Below are 26,292 nucleotides of genomic sequence, written 5' to 3'. Positions count from 1 at the left end.
GGATGGGCACCGCCGCCCCGGCGCAGGGATGCCAGCGAGCCCCGCAACCGGGCTGCCCCTCACGCACGCGAGCACGGGTGGGCCACGCTGAAGGGGGGCGGGGCCCCCCCCCCACAGAGAGAGGCCTCCGGCACAGGGCCCCCCCCCCCCCAATGCCTGCCCGCCTGCGAAGGGGCCGGGAGCCTTGGCAAAAGGCAGCTAAACGACCGGAGCCTTTTGCACGGGGTTCGGCATGTCCCCCCACCTGGCTTCCGCATGTCCCCCACCTGGCTTCATTCGTTCTGCATTGAAGGTCAGTACAATTACAGGCGGGAGGCTGTCCTCGAATCGGTCCCCGCTGCAGCTCTGAAAAGGTCTGGAAACATCTGGCTTGCAGATAAGTGGGCAGCCTTGCCTGCTGTGCCCTAGGCCGGGCAGGGCTTTCCCTAAAATGCTAACAAAAAGAAAGAAAACAAATAAGGCAAGCCTAAACCCAGAGACTGCAGGAAGTGAAGAAAGCGACCTTAGCCTTTTTAACTAGCCTGGGAGGTGATGTGAACTGGGAAAAGGAGAGAGGCCAAAGTGGGTAAGAAATACATTGACTTAAAACTCTTTTGCCATCAGAAACACAGATGTGACCCTTGGTACTGTAGCGCTCTAGTAAGACATTTGTACACCTCTTGCGTCCCATCGATTTCTGTAAGCGTTAAATATAAGAGTCCAAAGATCTAAGTCAAAACCCTACAACATAGCTCCCTACAAGATAGCCAAAGATAAATGATAGAAGTCAGTGTGCTTCACTGTACGTATTTCTTCCCCACAATTCATCTCTTTTTTTGGTTCAATTTTAACTTAAAACGCCCAGTGAAAAAATTGGAGACCAAAAGAACACAAATACGCTCTCTTTGGCCAAACAAGTTGCCCACAACTGGGCAATGGTCTGGTATTAATGGCTAATTTTAGATCTCAACTCTGCCACAGAACAGGGGATTACAGAGAACTCTTCCAAATCAGTCTTCTACAACTGAAGACACATTAAACAAGTTTGTCCACACCCTAAAATATTATCAACAACGCTGTAGGCGGTGCCCTAAGTATCATCGTTGGTTTTGCAGGACTTTTTAATTTGTACCATGGGCTTCAAAGATAAAAGAGAAGCTTGTTCTAAAATTGGAAGGCATGGGGAGAGAGGGAGGGAGTGGTCAGAGCAACATGACATTAAAAACCAAATAGGAGAAGGTTACAGAAGTATTTTTATTTTCTTTTAAACCAAGCTTCCAAAAATGAAAGGACCAGACCAAAATCCAAAAGGATCCCCCCAAACAGCACAACTCCCTGGACCCTGAACCCTACGTTTTGATGGTGTCACTGTATTAGACAGCATACATTACACAAAGCGGTTCTGAATTAAGCTCGATCCCCCTACACTTTCAAACCTTGGCTTGGACTTCCACACTGAGCAAATTTCCCCCTTTTGGTAACAGGGGTTCAAGGTCCACAGGTGGGAGCCACATCAGGAGCCCTCTGGCAGCCAGGCTGCTGGAGTTTTGAGCACTGCCTTGATCTGACCCTGCTGTTAGCAAAGGTTAGGTGGCACAGTACTTCAAATGCTGGTGGCAGTTGATCCACACTAAAATTTCCAGCATTGCTACCACTAGTGGTAGTTACCATCATTGGCTGGTGTTGCCGACAATGGAAACTAGTGAAGACAAGTCCACTGACTCCCTTCTACACTCAACCTCCCTTACACTTAAGTGTAAAGGAGTCTAATTAGCATGCCAAGGAGTCAGAAGGATGTGTAAACTAAAGTAGTCAACCCCCTACTTGACTTAAACCCATCTGTTGGTCTCTTTTCTTGCTATACTCCTATTTGCTAGCCCCTCAGATTGAGTTACACCATCCTGAACTCTCACACACAGACTCCCACCCACATAAACAAAATTTAGGTGGTGTGTGTAAGGACCAGATTCACTACTGCGCTACATCCCCCTGCTAGTGGATAGCACCAGTGCAGGTGGCCAGTGCATCATCTCCACAGAAGCTCCCAGCGCAGGGGGCATTCCAGGAGATCAAAAGGAAGGGAGGGCCATACTCCAGGGTAGTCGTGTTTCCCAGAGATTTCCCACTGCTGCAAACCCCTAGAGAGCAAGTGACGACAGCTTTATCCTGCATTGAACTAATCCCTGGAAACCCCAGAATAGATGAGATGCAATTCATCTCATCCGTTCCTCTGTGAACACAAGAATTCCCTGTAATGGTGTAACAGGTTGGGTGCAAAGAGCCAAACTACACAAATTTACATTTACTTCTCTTTGAACTTTGGTCACTGTTCTGAACTTGTGAGAGCTTGTGTGTAGTCTTAACAACTCAGCTACAAGCCCAGAAACATTCATGCATGCATGTTCCTTCCAGCTGTTTTTTGCTAACTCTTGATCATATTTTCAAGTGGTAAAAACCGAGGCAGCTTTAAAGCCTGAATTGGTTCAGTGGCCTACAAGAAGTGAGTCTGGCACCTCAGCCCAAGTGTCCAACACAACTGGCATTATTAATTGGCTCTGATGTTCTCTCGGGAGAGGGCCCCAAAAGTGGAACTAGTTCTAGAGGCAGGTGTTCTCTACAGCACGGACCTGAGGCACACTGACAGGAAAATCAACTGCAGCTACACTCACATTGTATCAGCCTTTTTCCAGTACAAAATTCCCATTACCAATGTTTCTTTTACTATTGTCAGTGATTTGGCATCTGCATAAAATGTATATGTTCTTATGCTCCAGTGGCTAGGGCACTGGATTGGCAAGCTGATCTATTCTACAGCCAGTTTTTCCATTGACTTACTGTGTGACCTGAAGCATCTCTCCTCTGTGCTTCAGTTTCCCCATCAGTAACACAGGAAAATGCCTACCCACTTCTGTAAAGCACTTTGAAATCTATGGATAAAAAGTGCTATATAAAAGCTAAGTATTAGTCAACTGATGTAATGCTACAGTTAGATTTTCAAAGGTTCCTTGGCTGGGAAGTAGCCTCATGGTGTGCTGGGTTATTGAAAAGGACTACCTGCTGCTGACTTACATTGCACACCAAATGCAATTAGTATTGGGCTAATAAGCATTTCATTAAGAAGGGGAGAGAAAGAAAAGGGCAAAAATGAGTAAAGAACTCGGAGCCAGGGACATGTATTGCTAATTGAGCAGTGGTGGAAAGGCAGTTTGAAGACTACGGCCTACACATTTAAAGCGTAGATCCCCAAGAGCAACTACGGAAGCTGCTGGCTAAGAGTCTCAAGGCAAAAGCCACACAGTGTATAAGAATAGTAGTGAAGAAAGCATGTAACATAAGGCTATAATTCCATCAAGGGTGTATACAATAAAAAGAAGCTGTAATGGATTGTTAAGGGAATGCCAAGTTATGATTACGCAGCCATACATAAAACAGGCAACAGGAAAGGGGCCACTTATCAGCTGGCAGAGGTTTCAGCTGTGGTGGTACATACGTACACGCAGCAATACAGGTCAGCCCTGGCTAGCCAGTTTAGCCACCCTCACAGCAGTATGGTGATTGAAAAAAAGACTAATAAAGCTCCTTCTCAGCAATGGCAGTTCACACTGTAAAATAAGACCATGCATTTCTACATTTAATCAGATAGCCGACTTCTTGTGCATGCAGGTAAATTCAATCTTGTTCTGTAGTACTATCCTATCAATTCAAAACTAGGAATCACCCCTCCCTCTCTCTTTTGTCAGTTCCCCATAGCTCCCACAGGGTAGCACACAGCTACTGTTGTGATGGATGCTACAAAAAGCCTACGCAAGACAGACAGGTAAACTACATACTTATCACGATCCAGCAAGCACTGGTTGTAGATACCGCTAGAAAACCCAAGAACAGCACGCGCAGGAATTGGATTCAGTCTGTGCAATTCACAAGCGGTCAGACAATCCTGCTATCAGAACAGCTGCCATGAAAATGGATACAGTGTCACAGAAATTGAATTGTGGTGCTTTACACTGATTAAGAAAATCAGGTTACATGTGACATTAGCATCCCCAAAGGTAGGATTGTAAGCATTAATTTAGGAAGCAATGAAAGTTTAGTGGGATTAGTATGTGATAATTATTTTGAGAGAACGAAGCCCAAACAGTAGAGCTCTACTAAACCAGTCTGTTCCTTCACGCAGGGGTTCTACAACATCAACACCAAAGCAATGTGTATCCTCATTTTGTCTCCTTAGTTTGCTTGTTTTAGGGTCAGCAGTAGGTGTGGATCAACTCCACCCACTACCATCTTCTATCTGTCGCTCCAGAACTTATTCCTACTGCTTGCTCTCTCTCCTCCAGTTCAAAAGTGGATCCCAAATCCTAATCCCCTGTTGGATGCTTTCCCCAATCACTAGGACTTGGGAGAAACCATGAAGTACAATGGTAATAGCAAATGAGGAGTTAATGCAACTCACATTAAGTCAGTCAGTCTCCACAGTTAAACCAGCCTAAATCACACTCTCCATGGCGATCCAATGTTCATTTCACTAGAGATGGGGAGGGCAATCAACCAAGGATGTCTGTACTCCGATTATACAGAGATTAAACCAGAGATTTGTACTCGCTTTCCCAGCAGTATCTACAGATTTAGAATCCAAAGTTTGTAGTGCAATCCCACTAAATCACTGGGAGTTTACATACGGAGGAATTCTGATTGCACCTGTATTCAGAAAATGAGGGGGTTTTAATTTTAAACTTTAAAATAATTTAAAACGCTAACAAGCATTGGAATACATACTAGATACCTGCAGTGGAACTGGACCTAAGGTTTCCATCTAGCAGGGATTCTATCTAGCTAGAATTACTTCCATTTAAAAGCAGTTATGTGGAATGTATTACATTCCATTTATACAAATAACTTGTATACAAATGTGGAAGGTCACAATTAGTACATATGACTGCATACTACATCATTTGCGACTGTTTAGTCTGCTGAGTCTAGGAAAATATCCAGAAATAGTCCAACATTTCTTTGAATGTGTACTTATTGATATAAAGCCATTGTGTTTACTTGACAGATTACACAAATTATATATCACAAGATATAACTATTATTTAAACATGTAATCAACTATTTATTTCAACCAGTACACATTCAAATACAGGGTATATACACAATATATTTTTATTAAGAATGGTCTGTAATGAAGTACTTGGTATCAATGGCTACCTGCTCACATGTATATCTCAGCCCTGCGCATTGCAGAATGTACTTTGCATGCAGAGTATAGTATTTTTTAAACACTTCGTTTAGTTCTATATCAAATTACTTTGAACATTTCAAAAGGCGCAGAGGACTAACTATGATAAGTCATACAAATCATGCTTAAAATCAAGGTGAACAAATATACACAAAGCTGTATGAGTGTGCAAGATGTAAAGAGTTATATTCTGTAACATAAAAAGGTCCAACAAATATATCCGACTTTCCATACAACTTCACAATGAGCAGTTTCAGCTCCAGTAGGTATTTTCCTTCAGATGCTGTAATCACCTCAAAACAAGAAGATTTATACATGCTTATTTCTAAAACAAAAAGTCTCAACTCTAATTATAGGGTTACTGGCAGATTATAATATACAGTCCCTTTCTTTCTTGGTGATTGTATCATTTTCAGTTACAAATTTGCAACTAAACTGGTCAGATAAATAGGCTTCTTCAGTAGCCACACTGAAGATGCCCTCATATTGCCAAGGCATCCAGCAATATAAACAGTCCAGATAGAACAGGAAGTATAGGATAACATACCTAATTTAAATCACAAGGTCCATGTAATGAGACAGAAGAGTTATAAAAACTGGAATTTGACCAGGACACAGTAACTCATATCATATGAAAACTGCCATAGGATCTTTATGGCTACAGATGGTATTTGGTATTTAGGCTTATCTGATAGAGGGCACCATCAGCAGCTCTGAACTTACTAGACCTGAAACAGAGCTTGAAGTGGATATGGTTCCGGGTCATAAATTAAAATGTGTCATCCCTTTTGTCTATGGCTTTTGCCTTCACATATCAGTTTAAGTGGAACCTCACACTGAGGTACACTGATAGTATCTACCACCCGACTATACTGTATACAATCCATTGTTAGAGAAACCTTACAGAGAGAGGATCATACAAGAAACTGAAGAGAAAAATCTGTGTTCTTGTGATTAGAACATGGGATTGGGATTCAAGATATCTGGGGTCTGGTTCGCAGCTTTACCACTCACTCAGGCAAGTCATACTGTTTTCCCATCTATAAAAATGGGGATAATGTCTTCCACCCAAGAGTGCTGTGACGATGAATACATACATGAGCTGCTCAAATACTAGAATACTGAGCATCATAGAAAACCCTGTAATGCAGGCAGAGATTGTCTGCCACAGCAGTGCTTTCTAATGAACTTCCTTGTTTTTCTCACGTTTATGGAGAAAGGTGTCTAGCTGGCAAAGTCTGACACCAGATATTTCTCTCTCTGAAGGGCGAAAGGGAGAACTTTTAAACAAACAAGTATATGGAAGCCTACAAATCTAGGTGTCTCACTGGACAGGGATGCACACACTGCTTCAATTCATTATCCTGTGTTGAGTTACGAAGGCAAAAAAAAAAGGCTGAATTCCTGTTGGAAAGTTGAACAGCAGAGTCTATATTGTAACCTGCTGCCTCATGAGCTCCTAATTTTGCAAGTTTTCTAGCGTGCGTATCCTGTGTGATTTCTGGATTGTTGTGTAAAGTGCGTTCAAGCCCACACATATGCAGACATCGGTACAGCACTTTCCTAGCTGTAACATATGCAAGAATCTGAACTGCTCTTTCTGTACCAGCATAGGTGACAAAAACAGAACTACAATATTTTATAAAAGCAGTTCCGAACTCCAGTCATCTCCTGCCCCAACCACATCTCTCTCAGCTATCGTCAACCTGAAGATGAAACTGTGAAATTAGGACATCAACAGTCACAGCAGCTCACTGTTAAGAACCTAAATTGATTTTCCATACAGTCAAGACTGAAATAAGGAAAAGTAATTATGTTTGATGGATCCTTACGGTTTTAATTTTTTAGTTCAATATTAGAAACAGCAGGGGCTCTTATCAGTATTCTGATTAGTCAGTGTCTATACTGCAGCTTCTCCACTGGTTACTTCTGACCTCTTTCTTTTTATTGCTTACTGGCACCAGCTCCCAAGTGCAATGATAGAGTTATCTGTAATGGGGGTGAGGAGAAAAAGTGGGAAAAATCTCATCTCCCCTAAATTCTTAAAAGAATCCTAGCTCTAGATGTTGAGTAACTTCTCCGACATGGAAATGTAGTTACTTTGCTTCTCTTTCTGTAGTCTACATGATGTTATTTATAGTATGACTTATTTTATTGGACCTGCAATTTTGGAACCTTCCTTTGGTGTTCAAGATATTACACAAATTAAATTAATTGATATTGTACAAAAGGGCCCAATAAACCTTCCCTCAACTGATTTTGTAAGAAGGGTTAGTGCAACATACACAGTAAAGACAGACATTTCTTTTTACTTTGAACATTCGCAAAATGTTGGTTACTGTACACATCCAAAGGCTCAGCACGTCAAACATTGCGAAATGGCACACCTGGTAGCAGAGACTCTCAAGAATAAAATATACAATGCAACAATGATGGGCTAATAAAACAGTAGTTTTTACAATGTGTAACTGTTATAAACTTTATTTTTCAGAGCCATGCTTGAGTTGGGGGAAGTGCACTCTCTTGCTAATGAAACTTAGCAACTGAATAAATATAAAAAGAAAAAACTCCAGTCTGACTGGATTCGTCCAGATGCAGACGTCAGAGCATTCGGAGGAAGAAAAATTGAGCCTTGTGAGCTAGTCTGAGACTACAGAAGAGGAAATGTGGGAACTTGCATATAATACTGGTGACCCAACAATGCCACTGGTGCACCATAAACCAGAGTGGACACCTCTCCACCCCATCATGGCATCAATCCAAAGAGAGGAGTATATAGTCTCATTCATTTGCAACCATCTCAACACCAAAAGCCCCTTGTATTTTCCACAGGGCGAGGGTTACTGCCAAACACCTCATCCTGGTATAAGCTCCAACTGGCCATCTTTGTTTTCTTGCTAGTATGATCAAGTGACTAATTCATATGACAAAGGGTTCAATCCTGAACATCCAATGGAATCAGTGGGAGATGTGTCCCCAACAACTACAGTTTACCTTTAGCTAGCTTCTCTTTAGATGCCATCTGTTTAGTGATGTTATCACTAAACAGTCTAGCTTATTGCTTAGATCTAGCTTTAAATGATTCACTGGATGTTTTTCTTAACATGTCAGAAAAGTCCAAGGAATTTCTGTACTATATCAACAAATCAATCCTACTATATACAAGCTGATCACAGTTTTAGTATTCTTGTTAATTGTAGATTTTACTATAGAGGTGGAATTAGAGAAATAAAGCAAGACAAAATCCTCTAATCATCCTTGACTAGAGAGAAGGGTAAACACTGCTCAGTATCCTCCGAGTCATATTAACATCAGTATAGCATCTCAAAAGGGGGCTGGATCAGAGTGCTTCTTTTGAAGAGCTTGCAAGTTCTCCAAGTTTAGTTGAAAGGGAAAGAAATTGAACAAGAGCAATGTTTCTTTTTGGACTGGAAATGTGAAAGCATTTCCAATAGTTCAGAATAATCCAAACTGGGCATTTAAAATCTTCATATTAAAGTACATGGTGAAGTACCCTAGCTTACTGTAGTCAACAGTATGAGAACACTTGAGACAGGTCAACACAGATACTGGTTCTTATGCTAAATTAGTAGAGGGTGAGTGGGAGACAATGGACGAGCTGTTTTACTTTATACTACTAACATTTTTTTCAAAGGACAGTTTCCAAACTTCTCAATGATTAGTTTTCTAACCCAGCCTCGTGCAGCTAGGGAAGCTGTGTACAAAAATTGTTTTACATTGGTGTTACTGTGTCAAGAAACACCTATTTACGGTCATATACAGCCAAATGTAGTCTGTTCACCACACATATGGGGCACAGCTCTTGTGAAAAGGCTGTCACTCCCAATACCCGACACAGTGAGAGAAGAATGATGAAACATTTCTGAAGAATTTCATAACCAGAAGCAATTTCCTACTTCCTTGGCATTTTAAGTCAGTGAAAAGGGCAGCAGAATAAGTGGTTATAATGATCAGGAGGCAGTGTCAAAGAGTTGTTCACAAGAAAAAAAATGGACAGGCCATTATTCTAAAGTTTAGGAGAATAAAAATCACCAAACCCCTCTTAAATCCCTATACTCCTTGAAAAGGCTCAGCTACCAAACGGAATAATCCAACATTGTCTACAGAGAGCTTTGTGGTTACTTTTCCAAATGCAAAGGGTGCCCCCTGCTGCCCACAAATGGCTTCTTCATTAAGCACCAGAATAAATGACTAGGTGGGCTCAAGCAGAAATTCCTGGGGAGAGCCATGAAATTAACATAATTCTCACCACTTTTTACTCAATCATATTAAAGATTAGCAATCACAAAATTATCTGATTGTTACCAGGAGCAAAATCATGAGTGTGTTTCTGAACCTTAAACCGGAAGGAAATTTTATAGAGAGTTCTCTGCCCAAAAGGCAACTCACTACTGAGTGGAAAATGCAGAAAATTGTTTTATCCTTTATTTTTAGCTCATCTTTCCTTCAGAGAAATTAAGCCTTCTACTAGTCCCATCATTTTATACAGTATTTGCCTTAAATTTTCAAGTCTCTCCTTGTGATATCAGTAACAATCCACCATGGACCTAAATGAAAGGACTAGTAAATTTATAGATTTTAAGGCCAGACGGGACCATCAGAATCTAGTCTAACCTGCGATTAATAATTCAAATATTATTCCTCTCTCCAACTTTTATCTGCCAAACTCTTAGGAGTTTGGTTTGCCTTGCAAAAACTAAATTAGGTGTTTATGTCAAGGAAAGCAAATGGTAGAAGAATGAATTCAGATGGAATTGATAAACCTTAAGGCTAGACTATTCTCAGTGGTCTAATTTACCCATCCAACTAACCCAGTTTTCAGTCTTTATTCCCCTTTTCAAAAGCAACTAAGATGAGTCCTTTTGTTCGGTTTCAGACAACACAGGGGTGAAGGGAATGGAAGAGAGCTGTTCACTGTGCAAACCCCAGCTGCAGCAGCCAAAAAAAAAATAAAAATGGTGGTTTTGTTATTATGTAGGAAGCTGAACCTGATGTGTGAACAATATATTATACCACTTATAATAAAGGCAGCTTCTATTGTACAAAATCAGGGTAGAAAAGAAAGGTGGTTTATTCAGAGAATTAAAAAGAGTGACTAGAAGATATTGGGGAGGATTGGGGGAAGTTCAAAAAGACAGCTGCATAAAGTGAACATCAAACTTTCAGCTTTTTGCAGCCATGTGGAGGGGCTAGAATCAGGTGAATGGACAGAGGAGTAAACGGTTGAGTGAGCAAATACTTCTGAAAATAAAGGAAAATTTAGGACTGCATCTGAAGATACTTTGGAGCTAGTGAAATAGGACAGGAGATGATGTGAGCTTACTTCCTGGAACAAGAACAAATTGCCTAGTAGCAGCATTCTAGTCTCCTTGAACATTAGTGAGAAGGACCGGATCTAGGAAGAACTGAAATAGGAAATATAGGAAAGGATTAAGATTTCTGCAGAAGTGTTAATAAATTACACAGGTTACTGAAAAGTGATTGGAGGTCAAGGAAAACTAGATTTCTGACTATAAGAGGAAAGCTAGGAAGAGTGATACAGGAGTTGGAGTCATGGGAAAAGGACTTTAAACCAGATCTATAGTTTTTAAATATTCTGTACTAGAAAGTTGCAGCATAATCACTATCCAAGAGTCAGAAGGGAAGAGAGATAAGATAAGCGGGATCAAAGTGTTGAGATGTGGAGCAGGGTGATGTTCACATGTAAATGATATTCAAAGATGAAACTATGAAAGAGAGAGAGGAGGACAGAAGACAGCTAAAAACAGCCCCGAGGCACTCAGTGGAAAGGGACAAAGAGGAAGCCACCCCATCAGAAATTAAAGGAAGATTTTGAACTGGGATGTGTTTTGGAAACCTGGTTTCCTCAATCAAGACACTGAAGGACAGAAGGGTAGTGCTGATGTTGTACGGAGATAGGGTAGAATTGATGGTAAGACACACAGAGGTTAGCACCAAATAGGTGATTCTATTACTTGAAATTCATAGCTGGTCCTTTGTCTGAAAAGTGCATCAAAACTACATTAAATTTTACTAGTCTGAGTTTTATTTAAATTTTGTGTGTCCTGAGATCATGGCAGAAAAATCAGGTTTTATCTATGTACACATGAAGGTGCTTGATATAAAGCAGCTAAACATGTCCCTTTTCTTAAAGGGGACAAAGTAAGTGTCAACTACTAGTAAAGACACCTATACACAAATCAACAAATAATTCCACAAAATTGTGGAATCAAGTAGTGAGCAAAATGAGTAAATTAGAGTGTAGTAAGGTGAACTCTTTAGATGTAGGTTAGCGAATGATGTTGCATAAAAGGATATTTAAATCTTAATGAGTATTTCAGAAATGGCAAGATTTTGTGACAAGAGCTTCCCTATTTAATCCTTAGAAGAGTTAAACTATTACATATTCATAAATGTGGAATTTTGCTTTCTTCAAACTGTTACAATTTTGGATGATGTACCTGGAAAAAAAAATCAGAGAGTCTAGACTTGAATGTTAAAGTGTTTATCAATAGTGAAAACTGACAAGTTTTTGGCTAATGGCCTTTAAGGTCTAAAATGTCAAGAGCACCTCTGATTTGTTGAGGTAGTGTCCAGTGCAAGATGGTTATCAATAATCATACGTTACATTGCATAATAAAGATAACACTCGCATCCTTAATAAGGTTTAACTATTCTCCGTTATAACACACACATTTTTCAAATCGGAATGTAATATGTCACCCCAGTCTCAAATGTAGTATGCAAGTTTTCAGCTCAACAGCAATTTTTTAAAACCAATTTTGAAAACCAAAATCCATTTGCCCACTTTAAAATCATAAGATTGGGAGAGGGAAAGAGAGAGAGAAGAGCCTGAGATAGAGAGGAATTGAATAGTCATGACTGAAAAATGGTAGAACTCAAAAGTTCAGAAATGGGTTAATGTGCATGGGTAGTACAATTTTTCCATTCTCCCTCTCCCCCCCCCATTTTAAAAAAAAAGTATATTGTATTACACAATAGACTGGAAAAGCTTCAAGAATGCTATTACTTGTCTATCAAGTACCCAATATTTGTTATGGAAACTGCCTCATGTATTTACTTAAATGATCTCAATGATCTCTCAGGTAAATGTGTGTCTTGGGTATTATTTCCCCTCAAAGCAGCTTTTTAAAGACACAGTTTAATTAAGCCTCTATTTACAGACAAGATGTTCTATCTCAATGGGTAAAATTGCACAGTTCAAGTCTATAATTATGAGTTTTTTTCCTTTTTATTATTAGTCAATGGAAATTAAACCATAAAACATTTAAATATTTTTATGAGAGTTTGGGCTAAATTCCCACGAGCTAGGAAGTTTGGCATTACTGACTTAGTACACTCATGGGCCTCACTACAAGTCACATGGTGTTCTATCACGAGGTCCCTCAACCACTTTCAAATCAAGAGCATGTACGTATACAATCCATATGCACCATCATAAAATCAAAACTTTCAGTGCACAAACATTTGTCTCAGAGTCCAAACATCACTAGATAATATGACATATCACTCTGAAAAATACTTCTAAAATGCCTCTCATACAAATATTGTTCGTAGTTGCACCATTAATCATTCTATTTGTACTGCAAAGGGGTAGACAGTAATTCAAGTAACTCTTAGGTGGGAGAGTTACATTTTGTTGCTCACCTACTTGGTTAAAAACAGAAGTGAAAATGACATATGGAAGCGCTTGTGTTTCAGATGATATCACTTCAGTTTTACCTCCTTCCTTCCTCCATCAAAGAGCAACCACCACCAATAATCATTACAAGATCAACAGATTACAAGAGCAAACCAAGGAAATTCACAGTTCAGGGTAAGGTGCAACAATGAGGTGCATAGGAAGCTCCAGGAAAACAGAGAAGAATCCCACCTATCGTGGATTTAACTGGTGAGATATAGAGCCTTTCCCCGTTTAGGCTTGAATCTGGCTCAAGATACTAAATCTAAAATCATCATACCCCAACAACTGTTTCATAATTCATTAACAGTGTTAGTATTAGTTGAAATGGTGGTTTTTTAAGTGGACATCTATCCATTAAGAATTAGACTGACGCTAAACGTTCCTATTGTTAGCAGTATCAGCAAAGACAACCATTGTGTAGGCAGGCATAGACACAGAACTGCTCTCTCATCTTGAAAGACTGGTTTCCTTTCAGGTCAATCTGAGATACACACTGTATAGGGAAGCTTGCATTGCCACTGCCTTTTCTGAAAATAAATGACTTCTCTCTCCAAGACTAGCAGTTTTGTATCTATCATAAGCACTAAATTCACTGAAGGGGGGGGGGGGGGAAGAGGGCAGCTGTCCCACTACTGCTGCTGTCTGACTCCTAACTAAGTTAATTTTGCGTGTGACAACTAGCGTTGGTCAATTTTGCTGAAATTTCTCCTTTAAAAATGCATTTAAAAAGTTCAAAAAATAAAATCTGAGTTAGGTTCTAGAAAATTTTGGACGGGTCAGAATTCAGTGCGTCAGACTTCAACAGCTGAGTCTGGATGACAGAAGCGCGCAAAACTTGGAGGCAAATCCTCAGCTAGTGTAAACTGCCTTTGCTGCATTTACTTCAACAGAGCTATGGGATACACGCCACCTGAGGGTCTGCTCCTTGGAGAGACTAGGCACTGCCACACGTATTTTAAAGACAAAGTAGGTAAAAATAAGCTTTAAACAGGAAATCAACTAGCCTACACTGGCTAAAAGCTTCCAAATTTGGAAAGGAGCCAGAGCTCTACAAATGAAGAGAAAGCATCTTGTGAATCCACATTTCCATGTTTGTTACATAGTTTTTTAACTCAAAAAGTATCGAAATCCTTTTCACTCCTGGATTAGCATCTGGGCTGGAATTTTCTCTAGGCTGGAACTTTGTTGAATTTTAATACCTCGCTGTCACCAGAAAATTGAGTAACAAACAAAACACTTAATATAACCTAAAAAACTCTTTAGGCCAATAAAATACACACACAATAAAGCTAACACAAAACTCATGCATATTTTTTCCCCTTCACAACAATGGTAAAGTGTTAGACAAATTCTTGTCATATTTTCCAGTATTGCGTGAACCCTGTAAATGAAGCCCATGTTAATATAATTTAGGGCATATGCCATGTTAAGAATATGCCAGTAGCCATGGCAAATCTCTCCTTTGAATTTTCACCTACCCTCGGTTACTGCAGTTTGTAGTTTTATGGTACAATATTGCAGCACTTTTAGACAAGCATGTCAGATTCCATTTTAAGTTTGTCCCCAGATCTTACAGAGAATTTGTCACCACATCATTTTGTGCCATGACATTCTATTAAACATGTGACTATTAAGTTAATTTTTCCTAGCCCAATTTCACTTTCTTCTGCAGAATGGTAGAAGTTCCTATATCTCAGCGGCAAAATCAGCTGAAATCCAAGATGTACGATTACTGTGTACTATAGAAGAGAAAAACGGTCTCAGATTCTCAAATTTTGAATAGCAGCCTAATACTGTAAATTTATTGAGAAGAAAATCATTTTTAAAAACCGGATTACAATTCATTTACCAAGATTTTGTTTTAGCATTTAAAAACCATTTAATAACAGGCCTGACCACAAAATCGTGGCACAACAGAAACGTAGGGTGTAAATGTGACATGGAATGCATAGAACTTTCCTGGGCGGACATGCCACAGTAAATACAACAGTCATAATCATGAGTGGCTTTATCACCTAGAAGATAAAGGGTGTATATAAATATTGTAGAGAAACTTTTAAAAAACCCGCATTCTTTTATTTTTCAGAAATGGGGGGTACGTTCAGTTCAGTCAAAAATGAGTATGTTGGCCCAAAAGGGCCTAATTCCTGTTCCTAAAATTTCCTATGAAAAAAGAAAGCATTAACGATTAGATGGCAGAAAGTTTGTAAAATATCAACTAAGGAGTTAATTCCCAAAAGACGGAAAATTTGGTGTTTCAAAAAAATAGTGAACAGCATTAAACTTGAAGAAATAATGTTAGGAAGAATTCCCACCATTTCTGCTACTTTGAAGGTATCGATCAGCCAAAAAGCCCAGTTCATTAACTAAAATGGCAGTCTATTGTGGTCTTTGGAGATGGAGTTTGGGTGGGATTCATTTTACAAAGCAGCATAAAATAGTAGGAAACATTTTTGAAACTTACAGTACAATGGCCGTGGGCCTCTGTGTCTTCATTGAAGGTGGCAACAATTACCTAGATTGCATAATGCTGCTATATTCAATGTCATTTAAACAAAAATACAAACCTGAAAAACCACCACTCACTGATTAAAACAGATACATTTGGCCTTCCAAGCCCACCACCTCTGCACCAAACTTGTCATTTGCCACTCACTCAGTGCCTCACAAGATTATGAAACAGTGACTTGTCTAAATTCAAAGGTTTCTAACCTACAACTGTCAAACTCCGATTTGCCCAAAAAAGGGGACTATGAACCCCTCAGCATCATCCCATATTGTCTGAATGTGTCACGTTTATGGGACAGAGCTCCTTACTGTGGATACATACTGCATTTTCTCAGCAATGTGTCTACTTAAACACCATTTTCCCATTCAAATTTCTCCTCTTCTCATTCTTACAATCAACCAAACACCACATTTGTGAATCTAATTTAATTCCCCTCTCCTAAATCCAGGAATTTAAAAATAGCAATCTGAATGAGCAGCATTTGATATGATCCCAAAATTAAAATCATACCATAAACAAACATTAAAACCAGGCCTTCCTATATCAAAGAAGATATGCTTGGCTGACTTGAAATAGTTTATTTCCCTCTCCTAAGTCAGATATCTCACTCACCTGTGACTTCATAACTCATGAGCTGTTGAGTCTCTTCACCCAACGGGTGTGTCCCTTTCTAACCCATTCCACACTTCCATCTAACTGAACTAAGTGAAACTTCTAGAGCAGGAGTATGGTAACTCAATGTCTTTGTTCAATAAGCCTAAGAGACATTGTGGAAGGGGAAAGGTAAGGTTTAAAAACTACTAAATAAATTACATAAAAGTTCTGAAATCAACACCACTTCTGAGGCAGCCTTGCCAGAGACCTCTTGGGTCCCTCTCTTCTCTGAAGCACCTTTTGAGTTGTATGGATGTAAGAATAACTTTAACTATAGAAGCTATTTGCATCTTTTTAGAATCACGTTTTGATGATTATAAAATTTTATCTATTATACAACATAGGTCCAGCTACACTGAAAAAATTACACCGCTTATTGAAATACATTTCATTTTAGAAACAGACTACTAAATAGGTCTATACAAAAAACTCTAAAATAATTTCTGTAGTAAAATAAAGAGTGCGTTAGGAGAGCTACACAAACAAATTTTTTTGTCTTTCTCTATAATGCTTGATATACTGTGATACGTGGCTGGCTCACTCTGTAGCCAGCACCAAAAGCTGAAAAGAATTCATTACGATACACAGTGATACAATTAATGCTCTGTATTAATCTCACAGCCTTTCCGATTAGTACAAAGGAAACCAGGCCCATCCCCTCTTTGAGGAGAAGTCCAGGATATAAAAGCAAGCATACCTCATCAGCTGATATGAAATTATAAAATTCCACAAGTCTCAGTATTTGAAATTTATAAAAGTCATCAGTAGAACGCAAGCAAATTGGGTTTCAGTCCCTTTGGTTCCCCTGGTTCAAATGATCACTGCTGATCCAATAGAATTTTCTTGTTCGTTAACTGATTCATGGGAGTACCAGGAGAGATTGAAAGATCTTCACGAGCTCTCCCTCTGCAATTTCCAGGAGGGCACGTTTCCATGTGCATAAAACAGGAAAAACAGCTGGCAGGAGGCAAAGGTGTTAGTGGTGTTGTGCTGAAATGTTTTTTTCTGCCAGGTGTCGCAGAAAGTTGTCCTCACTCTGGCCTCTATGATTTAAAGGCTCACTCTTAAAAAGAGCTGGAGGTGGGGGTAAATGAGGGACTGGGGGGACTGGGAGATGGTGTGGGTGGTGTGGGTGGGGGTGGAGATGAAGGTGTGAATATGGATGCGGGATGGGACGTGGCGGGAGCGTGTTCACTGGGTTCAGGTTAATGGGTGGAGTTGGGGAGGTGGGTGTGTTTGCTACAGAAAGGGCCGCGGAAGCAGGAGAAGTTGTGGTAAGTGGGATCTGAACAGCAGGTGGCACATTAATGGGGCTTGTGACTCGGAAACACTTCTCCTTGTGCGCCTTGAGCATGTTGGAGAAGCGAAATCGCTGGCCACACACATCACATGGGTAAGGCTTCTCCCCTGTGTGAGTTCTGCGGTGTCTCTTCATGTTTGGGCGGCTGGTGAAGCTTTTGCCACAGATTTCACAGATAAAAGGCTTCTCTCCTATAAGACAAACACAGCAGCCAGTTAGGCTGAAAGCTTCTGCTAACAATTTACTTCAGCTATAAGTGGTCAATGAGTTGTATATTCCACAGACTACACTTTTCCCTACTTACGGCCAAAATAAAATCACAGACGACACTGCTTTCCCAAAAAAGCCCTCAATCTTTGTGAGCTCCTCTCCCAGCTTCATAGTATGGTGCATGAGGAGACCTCTAAAAAGGCTAGGTAACGGGCTTCTTCAAACCACAGTAACATGAACAGAAACATGCACCACCACTCATTTTTGCAGTTAAAATACAGTATACAGTGCAGTGGGAGAGGAGGTCAGGTGTCACTAAGCTACTGGATGGATCTGGGTTGAATCTGGCTTTAGGCAGAAGTTTGGTGGGACCGATACACATGGAAGACTTGGCATGTTTATGCCTTGGAGGCGTGTGCATTTCTCTTAGATATGTTCTTACCAGTGTGTGTTTTCATGTGCTCATCGAAGTACTGTTTCATGTTGAAGTCTTTGCCACACCACTGGCACATGAACTGTTTGTGCCCAATGTGGATGCTCATGTGGGAACGCAGCTGGTACTTGTACTGAAACCTTTCATCACAGTTCTGCAACAGACACAGACCTTGACTTTCAGGCATCTCAGGTAAGAAAGCAATGAAGCTGCAGAAGGGTGTTCTACTGTTGCATATATAGAAATCCAGAAGACCACCCCAAAGCAGTACACGCACCAAGAAAACATACAGTGAAGAGATGATTTTACAACAGCAGGGCATCTAGTTAAAAATGCATATATGAAACACACACACACACTATTGATACCCACAGTTTTGTTTTTTTTTTGGGGGGGGGGGTCCATTATTAGGAGCATTATCTTGTGTACCCAGGAGGTACAGCCTTAAAGAGATTTATGAAAAATCAGGGCTTTGAAACTGCTCATTGGATACCTAATGGCCACAAGTAATATGAAAAATGACTCTTCATTTTACTAACAGGCTGTCTCATTAGAAAGCTCAGTGTATTCCTTGCACTGCTGAAGAGGGAAAAGAATGGACTCTTCCAACAGCACTTTCTCTGGATTCTGTTGAGTCCTATTGTAGTTTGGCATGTAGATGCCTGGTAAGTTTAGAACTACACCCTCCCCTCCAAAGCTAGGACAGAAAGGGATGTTTTGTTTCTTCATCCTCCCCAAAACTGATGAAAGTGATGGCAAGCTTTGTTTTCCTCCATTTTTCCTGAAGGTGCTAGGAAGAGAGATCTGGATAATTGGTCTAAAGATTTCTTCCTACCCTCCTTCATTCCTGGTTTTGGAAAGAAAGGGAGAGCTTCTTACCCGCTTTACCCTCTCACCCCCCAAACCAATACCCCTTTTCTGCCCCCATAGTATTCCCAGTAAAGGAAAAAATGACACACCGTAATTGGCTACTTCCACTGCAGCATTGAACCAACCCAGATTTCTTGACAGTTTTGCATTACTCCTATCTGCACTTATGCTCTGCTCTCCCCAGAGAGTACATTTTTTCCCAAAGCCTTAATACAACTGCATCTCATTACATAGATAAGACATTTTCACATTTGTAGCTACTAGATGCATATGCCTCATACCCTGTCAACACATCATTAAAGTGGCTGCCTCACCTCACATCTGAAAGGTTTCTCTCCAGAATGCTGTAGGGAATGCACTTTGAGCGACATACTGCGTTTGAATGATTTTCCACAGGTTTCACATGTAAATGGCATATCCTTTGTATGTGCTGCAACATATATATTACATTATGAAAAAAGGTTACTAAAAATGCAACGTAAACACATTACTTCACTCAAAATCTCTCATTCTGGACTCCTGAGGACAAAGACTGGTACTATAGAGGTGAATACTATCTGGTGTTCCCAGTACTACGGACGTACATTTTTAGTTTCCCTCTAACAGATTAAGCTAAGGAAGTTAGGTTACTTGCATTATAGGTTATATATTAAAAACAGTTAAGACCAGGAAGACAACAAGCTATCAGGCTCAGCAAATATAAGCAGCAAGAACTCACCAACCATGTGCTTCCGCACATGGGCCATTGTGTAGAACTTCTTTTCGCAGATCTCACAGGAGAACTTTTTCTCTGCATATCCATGAACAATCTTGATGTGTTCATGGAGAGACCAGAGCTTCTTGAATGATTTCTTACAGGAAACACACTGAATGAATGGGACAAACAAGGAAGCTTAATTCACAAAGAGTTTCAAAGCCACAAGTCACATATCAACTTGATCAAGGAAGAATGTCCCCAAAACAAGGAAGGCAGTAAGAATCCCAACATGTACTTCAGCCCATATTCACTGTTTAAGAATTTGGAAAATTTAGATACACTTACAAGGAGTACAGAACAAGGAAGAGTGGAATGAGGGAACAGAGGTTAACACACTTGCAGTTTGGTGCCATCTGCTGACGTCTCAAGAGCAGTGCAGCTACTATATTACAGGTTTCAGAGTAACAGCCGTGTTAGTCTGTATTCGCAAAAAGAAAAGGAGTACTTGTGGCACCTTGAGACTAACCAATTTATTTGAGCATAAGCTTTTGTGAGCTACAGCTCACGTCATCGGATGCATACCATGCACGGTATGCATCCGATGAAGTGAGCTGTAGCTCACGCTCAAATAAATTGGTTAGTCTCTAAGGTGCCACAAGTACTCCTTTTCTTTTTACTATATTACAGTATCCTGTTTCCAAAACCCAGTGGGATCTATAGTGTCAGCTCATGTTAGGTTGGACTGTCCAGTCAGATTCTAGTATTGGAAGGAGAGGTTTAGAATGTCCATATCAGGGTCCTTGTTCAGCGCCAGAAAGCAAGAAAACTTGCAGGCTTTGCATAACTCTTGGCATGGCTCTTTACTTTTCTTGGCAGCAGCACTACATAGGAAGAAACATCTTAATGCCAGAGCTCAAACTCCAGCAACAAGCCCAAAGGAGACAGCAATACATGGCCAGATTTCCCCGTTTCTGGAACTTTAGGGCCCTGAAAATTGTAAGGTCAGAAGGCACTATGCAACCATCTTAATACCGACCTGGTGCACTTCTGGACACTGCTATTCTAATCTTGATCCTTAATTGAGCAGGGATGGTCAACTGTGTGGTGGTTTTATGAGGTGGATAAGTAAGGCGTAAAGTCACACTGAAGTCATTTTCGCTAATTACCTAATCCAGACGGCTGGATGCCAGATAGTCATGAGTTCTAACCCTGGCCTGTACAATGACACTGTGTGATCTTGGACAAATCACTTAAGTTCTTTGTGTCTTACTTTCTCCCTCTGCAAAATGAGGATATAACCTGCAGGGGTGTTGAGGAACAGTTAAATTCTTTATTTCACTTTCAAGAAGGAAAGCACTATACAAGTATACTAAGCAAGAATTTAAACCCAGTTCTACAGAGGTGAAAGCCTAATACATTAACTCACGTAGACAAACTACTTCTAACCCAAGAACCCTTGTTTGCCTTGCCTTCATGACCATTTTATATTGGGAAATATACAGTACATGACCTCTCAATTCAACCCCAAACCCCAACCCCAGCATTACCATGAAATCTCCAGACAGAATCAAGGACAAGCATCTCATGTACACCCCCATTTTCAAAAGAACATTAATGATAAACACATTTAAAAATCTTTGTACAATTTTATACATTTCAGAACAACAGTTGTAAATGGAGCAATATATGAAGATACGAAACATTTTTTATCTTTGAAGGGAAAGGGAAGGAGTTCTCTAGAAATTTTAATCTTTCCTGGCTGTCATTCATGCTGCTCATGTCATCCTGCTCATGCTCAAAGTGAGCTGGATGCAGTTTTCTAAGGAGACAGTCAGTGCCACTCCTGTCAACATGAGGTGTTCTTCCCCCTCATGGGCAAGTCATACTGCCTTCACAGTGCACCCAACCTTTGCTGGCCTGGGAGTTTGCATACCACACTGCCACCAGGAAGAGCCTTCTCCTTTCAAAGGACCTACTTGGAGATGTCAGGAACAAACTGCAGTCGATGGTGGAAAAACCCTGGAGAGTAAAGCAGTGCTAAAAAGTGATCATTTGATTTAACACAAAGTTCAGCCACTGGTATATGGAAATCTAGCATTTCCATGAGCGATCAACAGCAAGTAATCGGGATACACCAATTTAATGTCTGGATACAGCCTAACACAACAATAAAAACCTTTGTAAAGGCACTAATTTTGAAAAGGTACTTATCCAACAGAATACAAAGGCTCTTTTGGAATGGCTACAATCCATCATATAGAGCTATATTTAGGTTTACACATGACTGAACAGCCATTATCATCAGTCCAACTGGCACTTATGTAATCAAGCCACATGGGATTTGTTCGAGACAAGGCTCCATGTCTTACTTGGCATATTAGAACTATATTACGCAACTCTCCTCTTCACTGCCTTCCCAATCAAATTAATTTTTTAAAAAGCTGCTCCCAAATTTTCATTTTTAACATGCTGCAAGTTTTAGTACTGACAAGGTATAATTGCATAATAGATGTTGACAGGGAGAACCTGAAGAAGATAGTCAGGCACCCATGAAGTTTTGGGAGAAAGTTTTTGGGTTCTGAGGCTTTTGATACGGGAGAGGGAATATATTCTCCTCTTTCCCTCTCCCTTTTGGGCAGAGGCAGAAGTGCCTAAGGTATTGCCTACATGAGAGATTTTTGCATTAGTGTAGATACACCAATACAGCTAAACCATCGCAAACTCCCAACACAGATATTCTGCACTGGAATAAAGCAGGTTTTATAGGTGGGCTGACTTATCCTGGGTACAGTAGTGCAAAATGCCTTGCACCAACATAAGTCATGTCTATGTTAGGAATTTGGCACTACAATAGCTATACCAGTGGCTAAAAATCAGCATAAACAAGGCCTTATGTTTGGCTCACATTTAAAAAGTTATCTGTGTAACCAATAAGGGCGAGATTTTTAAATGAACGCTTAGATTCTGGAGCACAAGATGCAGCCATTTATGTGGCTGCATAATAGCACCTACTAGCCCCTGGTTCCTACAGTTTACATATTATATTATGATAATATATGATATAAAGGCAAAGATAAAATTTTGCTGAATTTGAAATAGGTCTTGGATAAAATTTTCATAAGCACTTAAAGACTTAGGAGTTTAATTCTCATTTCATAAGTGACTCAGTCACTTAGGAGCCTAAATCTCATTGAAAGTCAACTCCTAAGTGCCTCAATCACTTTTGAATGTGTGACTTAAGCTTCTAGTCCATTTTTACTCAATATACTGCATACTAACAATGGTCAAGAGACTAACTTATTGTACCAATGATACCTTTCAAGTGTGGTAAGTGTCCTGACAAATACTTCTGTTCAATGTCCTCAGAGTCCCCTATATACCATAGGTTAACTACTTATATAATCCCACTGACAGTTCTAAAAGATTATCTGCTGTGAGCTGAGTCACCTAAATGACTATACCATCCTGTAAATTTATACTTAAGTGGTCTCTGCTACACTACAAGCTTTAGAAATGTTTCATTTAAGAAGTGCAAGGATTTTTTCAATTCATTGATAGGCATGAGGATGCAGCAGAATGTTTAATTTTTACACACACACACTCAATGGCAATGATGTTTACATTTCTACTTAGATGACATAAGGGGCATTTATAGTGCATCCATAGTCTACTATGCACTAATTGATGCTACAGATACCTCAAATTAATTTTATACAAATATTTATCGGCTTTTTTCTTTCTGATCTATTACAGGTAAACCAATAGGTCTAACTTCTCCTAGACTATTGTCTGCCTTGAGGAATTTTAGGAAAAAAATCCTACTGGTGCTGTCACTGGTTCAACTGCACCTGGTGTTAGCATCAGTAAAAGCCTTAGTGTAAACAAGGCTCCAGTGGGTTACAAAGCTTTTATTACCATGTCAGTTAAACTTCTTGAGAAGCAGGTTTATTTGACAGTGGTAAAAATACCAGAAGCTGCTGCTGTCTTGTGTACACTAGGTCTTCAACTGATGTTAACACCAAATGTAACTGAATTCGTTGTAGCACTGCTGGATTATTATTTTTAAACACCAAAATGCCCAGGTATAAAATGGCTTTATACTAGGCCACTTCATTACATGGCTGTCTCCTGGATATATGGTTATATACATTGGCTTGTCATTAACAGACCTTGCCCAACTGTTTTACTGCAATTCTAGCTCCAGATTCTACTTTGTATCCATTCTCAAGCCTAGTCTGCTCTTAGAAATAGTTCTCACTAGGCCAGGAATGGCCACCAATCAGTGTAGCTGCATCAATCCTGACCCTTATTTGTAGACAAGGAGATACAGGTGGGTTTGCACCAACTGAGGTTTACCCATGTTTGTATTGGGGAAAATCCAGGCTTGCCTTGCCTATATTTAAGAGTCAGCACCAATGGCTGAGTCAGGGGTATTCCTAAGCATAGATATGGTCTCAACTTGGCAGTGAAAACCATTCTGGAATTTGTGTGGTCCAAAGCCTAACCCATTGTAACCTCAATTTTTAAAGCCCAGTGTGGCCTAATGGACAGAACACTGGATTGGGTTCCAGGAAACCTGGATTTTCCTTCTGGCTTTGACACTGGGCCGCTAAGTGACCTCGGGCAAGTCACTTCACCTCTCTGCCTCAGTTTCCTCATTTGTAAAATGGAAATAATGATGCTGATCTTTTTTGTAAAGTGCTTGAGATCTACTGAAGTGCTCAATAAGAGCTAGGTAGTAATAATAAATAATAATTTATCCTTCCTTTCATCTCCCTCTTATGAGCTGGAACATAAGGTAAAACAGTTCAGTCAGAAATGTCACTTGAAATGTACTTCTACAAAATTGGGAAGTCTGCATTTATTTAAAAATTGTTACTTTTTTCCTATATATATTCAGTGTTTTCTATTGTTGTTTACTAACACTGTAAACTGCATATCAGTACAGGTCCAGAAATGCAATTTAAAATAAAAGGGAAAGCTGTTCAGAGACTTCATAAGCAAATTCTAAGTAAGGTCAAAAATTATTGGCTGCTGTACCAAAAAGTTAAGATCCATTTTAGGTAAGAATCCAAGCTTCATGGCTAGGATTATTTTCAGAATACTGGAGCAGTCCAGTAACTTGTTCAGAAACAGGCAACAAAAATGATTAAGGGTATGGAATGGCTTCCGTATGAGGAGAGATTAATAAGACTGGGACTTTTTAGCTTGGAAAAGAGACTGTTAAGTGGGGATATGACAGAGATCTATAATATCATGACTGATGTGGAGAAAGTAAATAAGGAATTGTTATTTACTCCTTCTCATAATACAAGAACTAGGGGGTCACTAAATGACAATAATAGGCAGCAGGTTTAAAACAAACAAAAGGAAGTATTTCTTCACACAATGCACAGTCAATCTGTGGAACTCTTTGCCAGAGGATGTTGTGAAGACCAAGACTTGAACAGGGTTCAAAAAAGAACTAGATAAATTCATGGAGGATAGGTCCATCAATGGCTATTAGCCAGGATGGGCAGGGATGATGTCCCTAGCTTCTGTTTGCCAGAAGCTGGGAATGAGCGACAGGGAATGGATCACTTGATAATTCATTCCCTATGGGGCACCTGGCATTGGCCACTGTCGGAAGACAAAAACAAAAGGAGTACTTGTGGCACCTTAGATTAACAAATTTATTTGAGCATAAGCTTTCGTGAGCTACAGCTCACTTCACTGAAGCTCACGAAAGCTTATGCTCAAATAAATTTGTTAGTCTCTAAGGTGCTACAAGTACTCCTTTTCTTTTTGCGGATACAGACTAACACGGCTGCTACTCTGAAACCAAAGGTTTTAATGTTCTGGGCTGAAATGGGGCCTTCTGCTTGACTGTCGGAAGACGGGATATAGGGCTAGATGGACCTTTGTTCTGACCCAGTATGGCTGTTCTTATGTCACGTTTCAGTCAAATGTACGTATTCTTTTCAAAAAGTGCCCTCTTTTGGTGATACTCATTGGGTGGGAATAATTTACTGCCCTTCTGCCTTTTAACATTTCAACTAAATTAAAATGGAATTCAAGGGGCTTTACCCTGGGGCAGTGGGCCTATTTCACCACTAGGATGCAGCACTGTGTTAAGTTTTCTTTAACAAAGCAAGACTAAATCACCAGATAAAACAACAATGCCCATGGTTATGAGATAACATATATACCTAAGAGCAGAAAACAAGTCACAGATAAGTCAAAAGCTCAGAAATTGTATTCCATAATTTAAATTATTTAAAATGATTCTTTCATGGCAAAGATTTCCACTGTTGTGTATATAACTAAAAGTGACAAACCTTCTGGTGAGATGCAGTCCAACAAAAATCTCCCTACTAACAGCAAATTCAAAAGGCTAATCTATTATTTATTCAGATTTTGCAGCACTGCAGAAATGGGCAGGTTTATGATCAGGTTCACCTTTTGCATTATTAGAAGGATTTCCACATATCTACGTACATGTATACAAACACCATTGTAAATAATATGTCAAGAGAATTTGAATCATCTTAATGTGATCCAGAAAGCAAAGATGACAAATTAACACTTTTCACATCTTGAAGGTGTTACAATTTTTCTAGGTCACTTGTGTCAGCCAACATTCTACACATTGCTGATTCCCTGACACTTGTTACCATTTTGTTCTCCCCTCAAAATCTT

General features: G+C 39.8%; 2 protein-coding genes across 2 annotated transcripts in view; one reads left to right on the top strand and one right to left on the bottom strand.

Moving 5' to 3' along the window:
- Positions 1-11,278, top strand: part of ABI3 (ABI family member 3) — a 63,948-nt gene extending 52,670 nt beyond the window's left edge. The window contains exon 8 of the mRNA XM_075123565.1: positions 7,707-11,278. Within this exon, the coding sequence (XP_074979666.1) occupies positions 7,707-7,762 (56 nt within the window). The 3' untranslated portion in view covers positions 7,763-11,278. The remainder of the gene's footprint in view (positions 1-7,706) is intronic.
- Positions 11,279-14,714: 3,436 nt separating this feature from the next.
- The window catches only part of ZNF652 (zinc finger protein 652), a 34,561-nt gene continuing 22,983 nt past the window's right edge, over positions 14,715-26,292 (bottom strand). The window contains exons 3-6 of the mRNA XM_048830442.2: positions 19,636-19,783; positions 19,232-19,347; positions 18,057-18,201; positions 14,715-17,595 (exon numbers count right to left, since the gene is read on the bottom strand). Of these exons, the coding sequence (XP_048686399.1) occupies positions 17,081-17,595; positions 18,057-18,201; positions 19,232-19,347; positions 19,636-19,783 (924 nt within the window). The 3' untranslated portion in view covers positions 14,715-17,080. The remainder of the gene's footprint in view (positions 17,596-18,056; positions 18,202-19,231; positions 19,348-19,635; positions 19,784-26,292) is intronic.

The sequence above is a fragment of the Caretta caretta genome, chromosome 27, assembly GCF_965140235.1.
Source record: "Caretta caretta isolate rCarCar2 chromosome 27, rCarCar1.hap1, whole genome shotgun sequence".
NCBI classification, from domain to species: domain Eukaryota; kingdom Metazoa; phylum Chordata; order Testudines; family Cheloniidae; genus Caretta; species Caretta caretta.
This window is presented reverse-complemented; position numbering and strand designations above follow the sequence as displayed.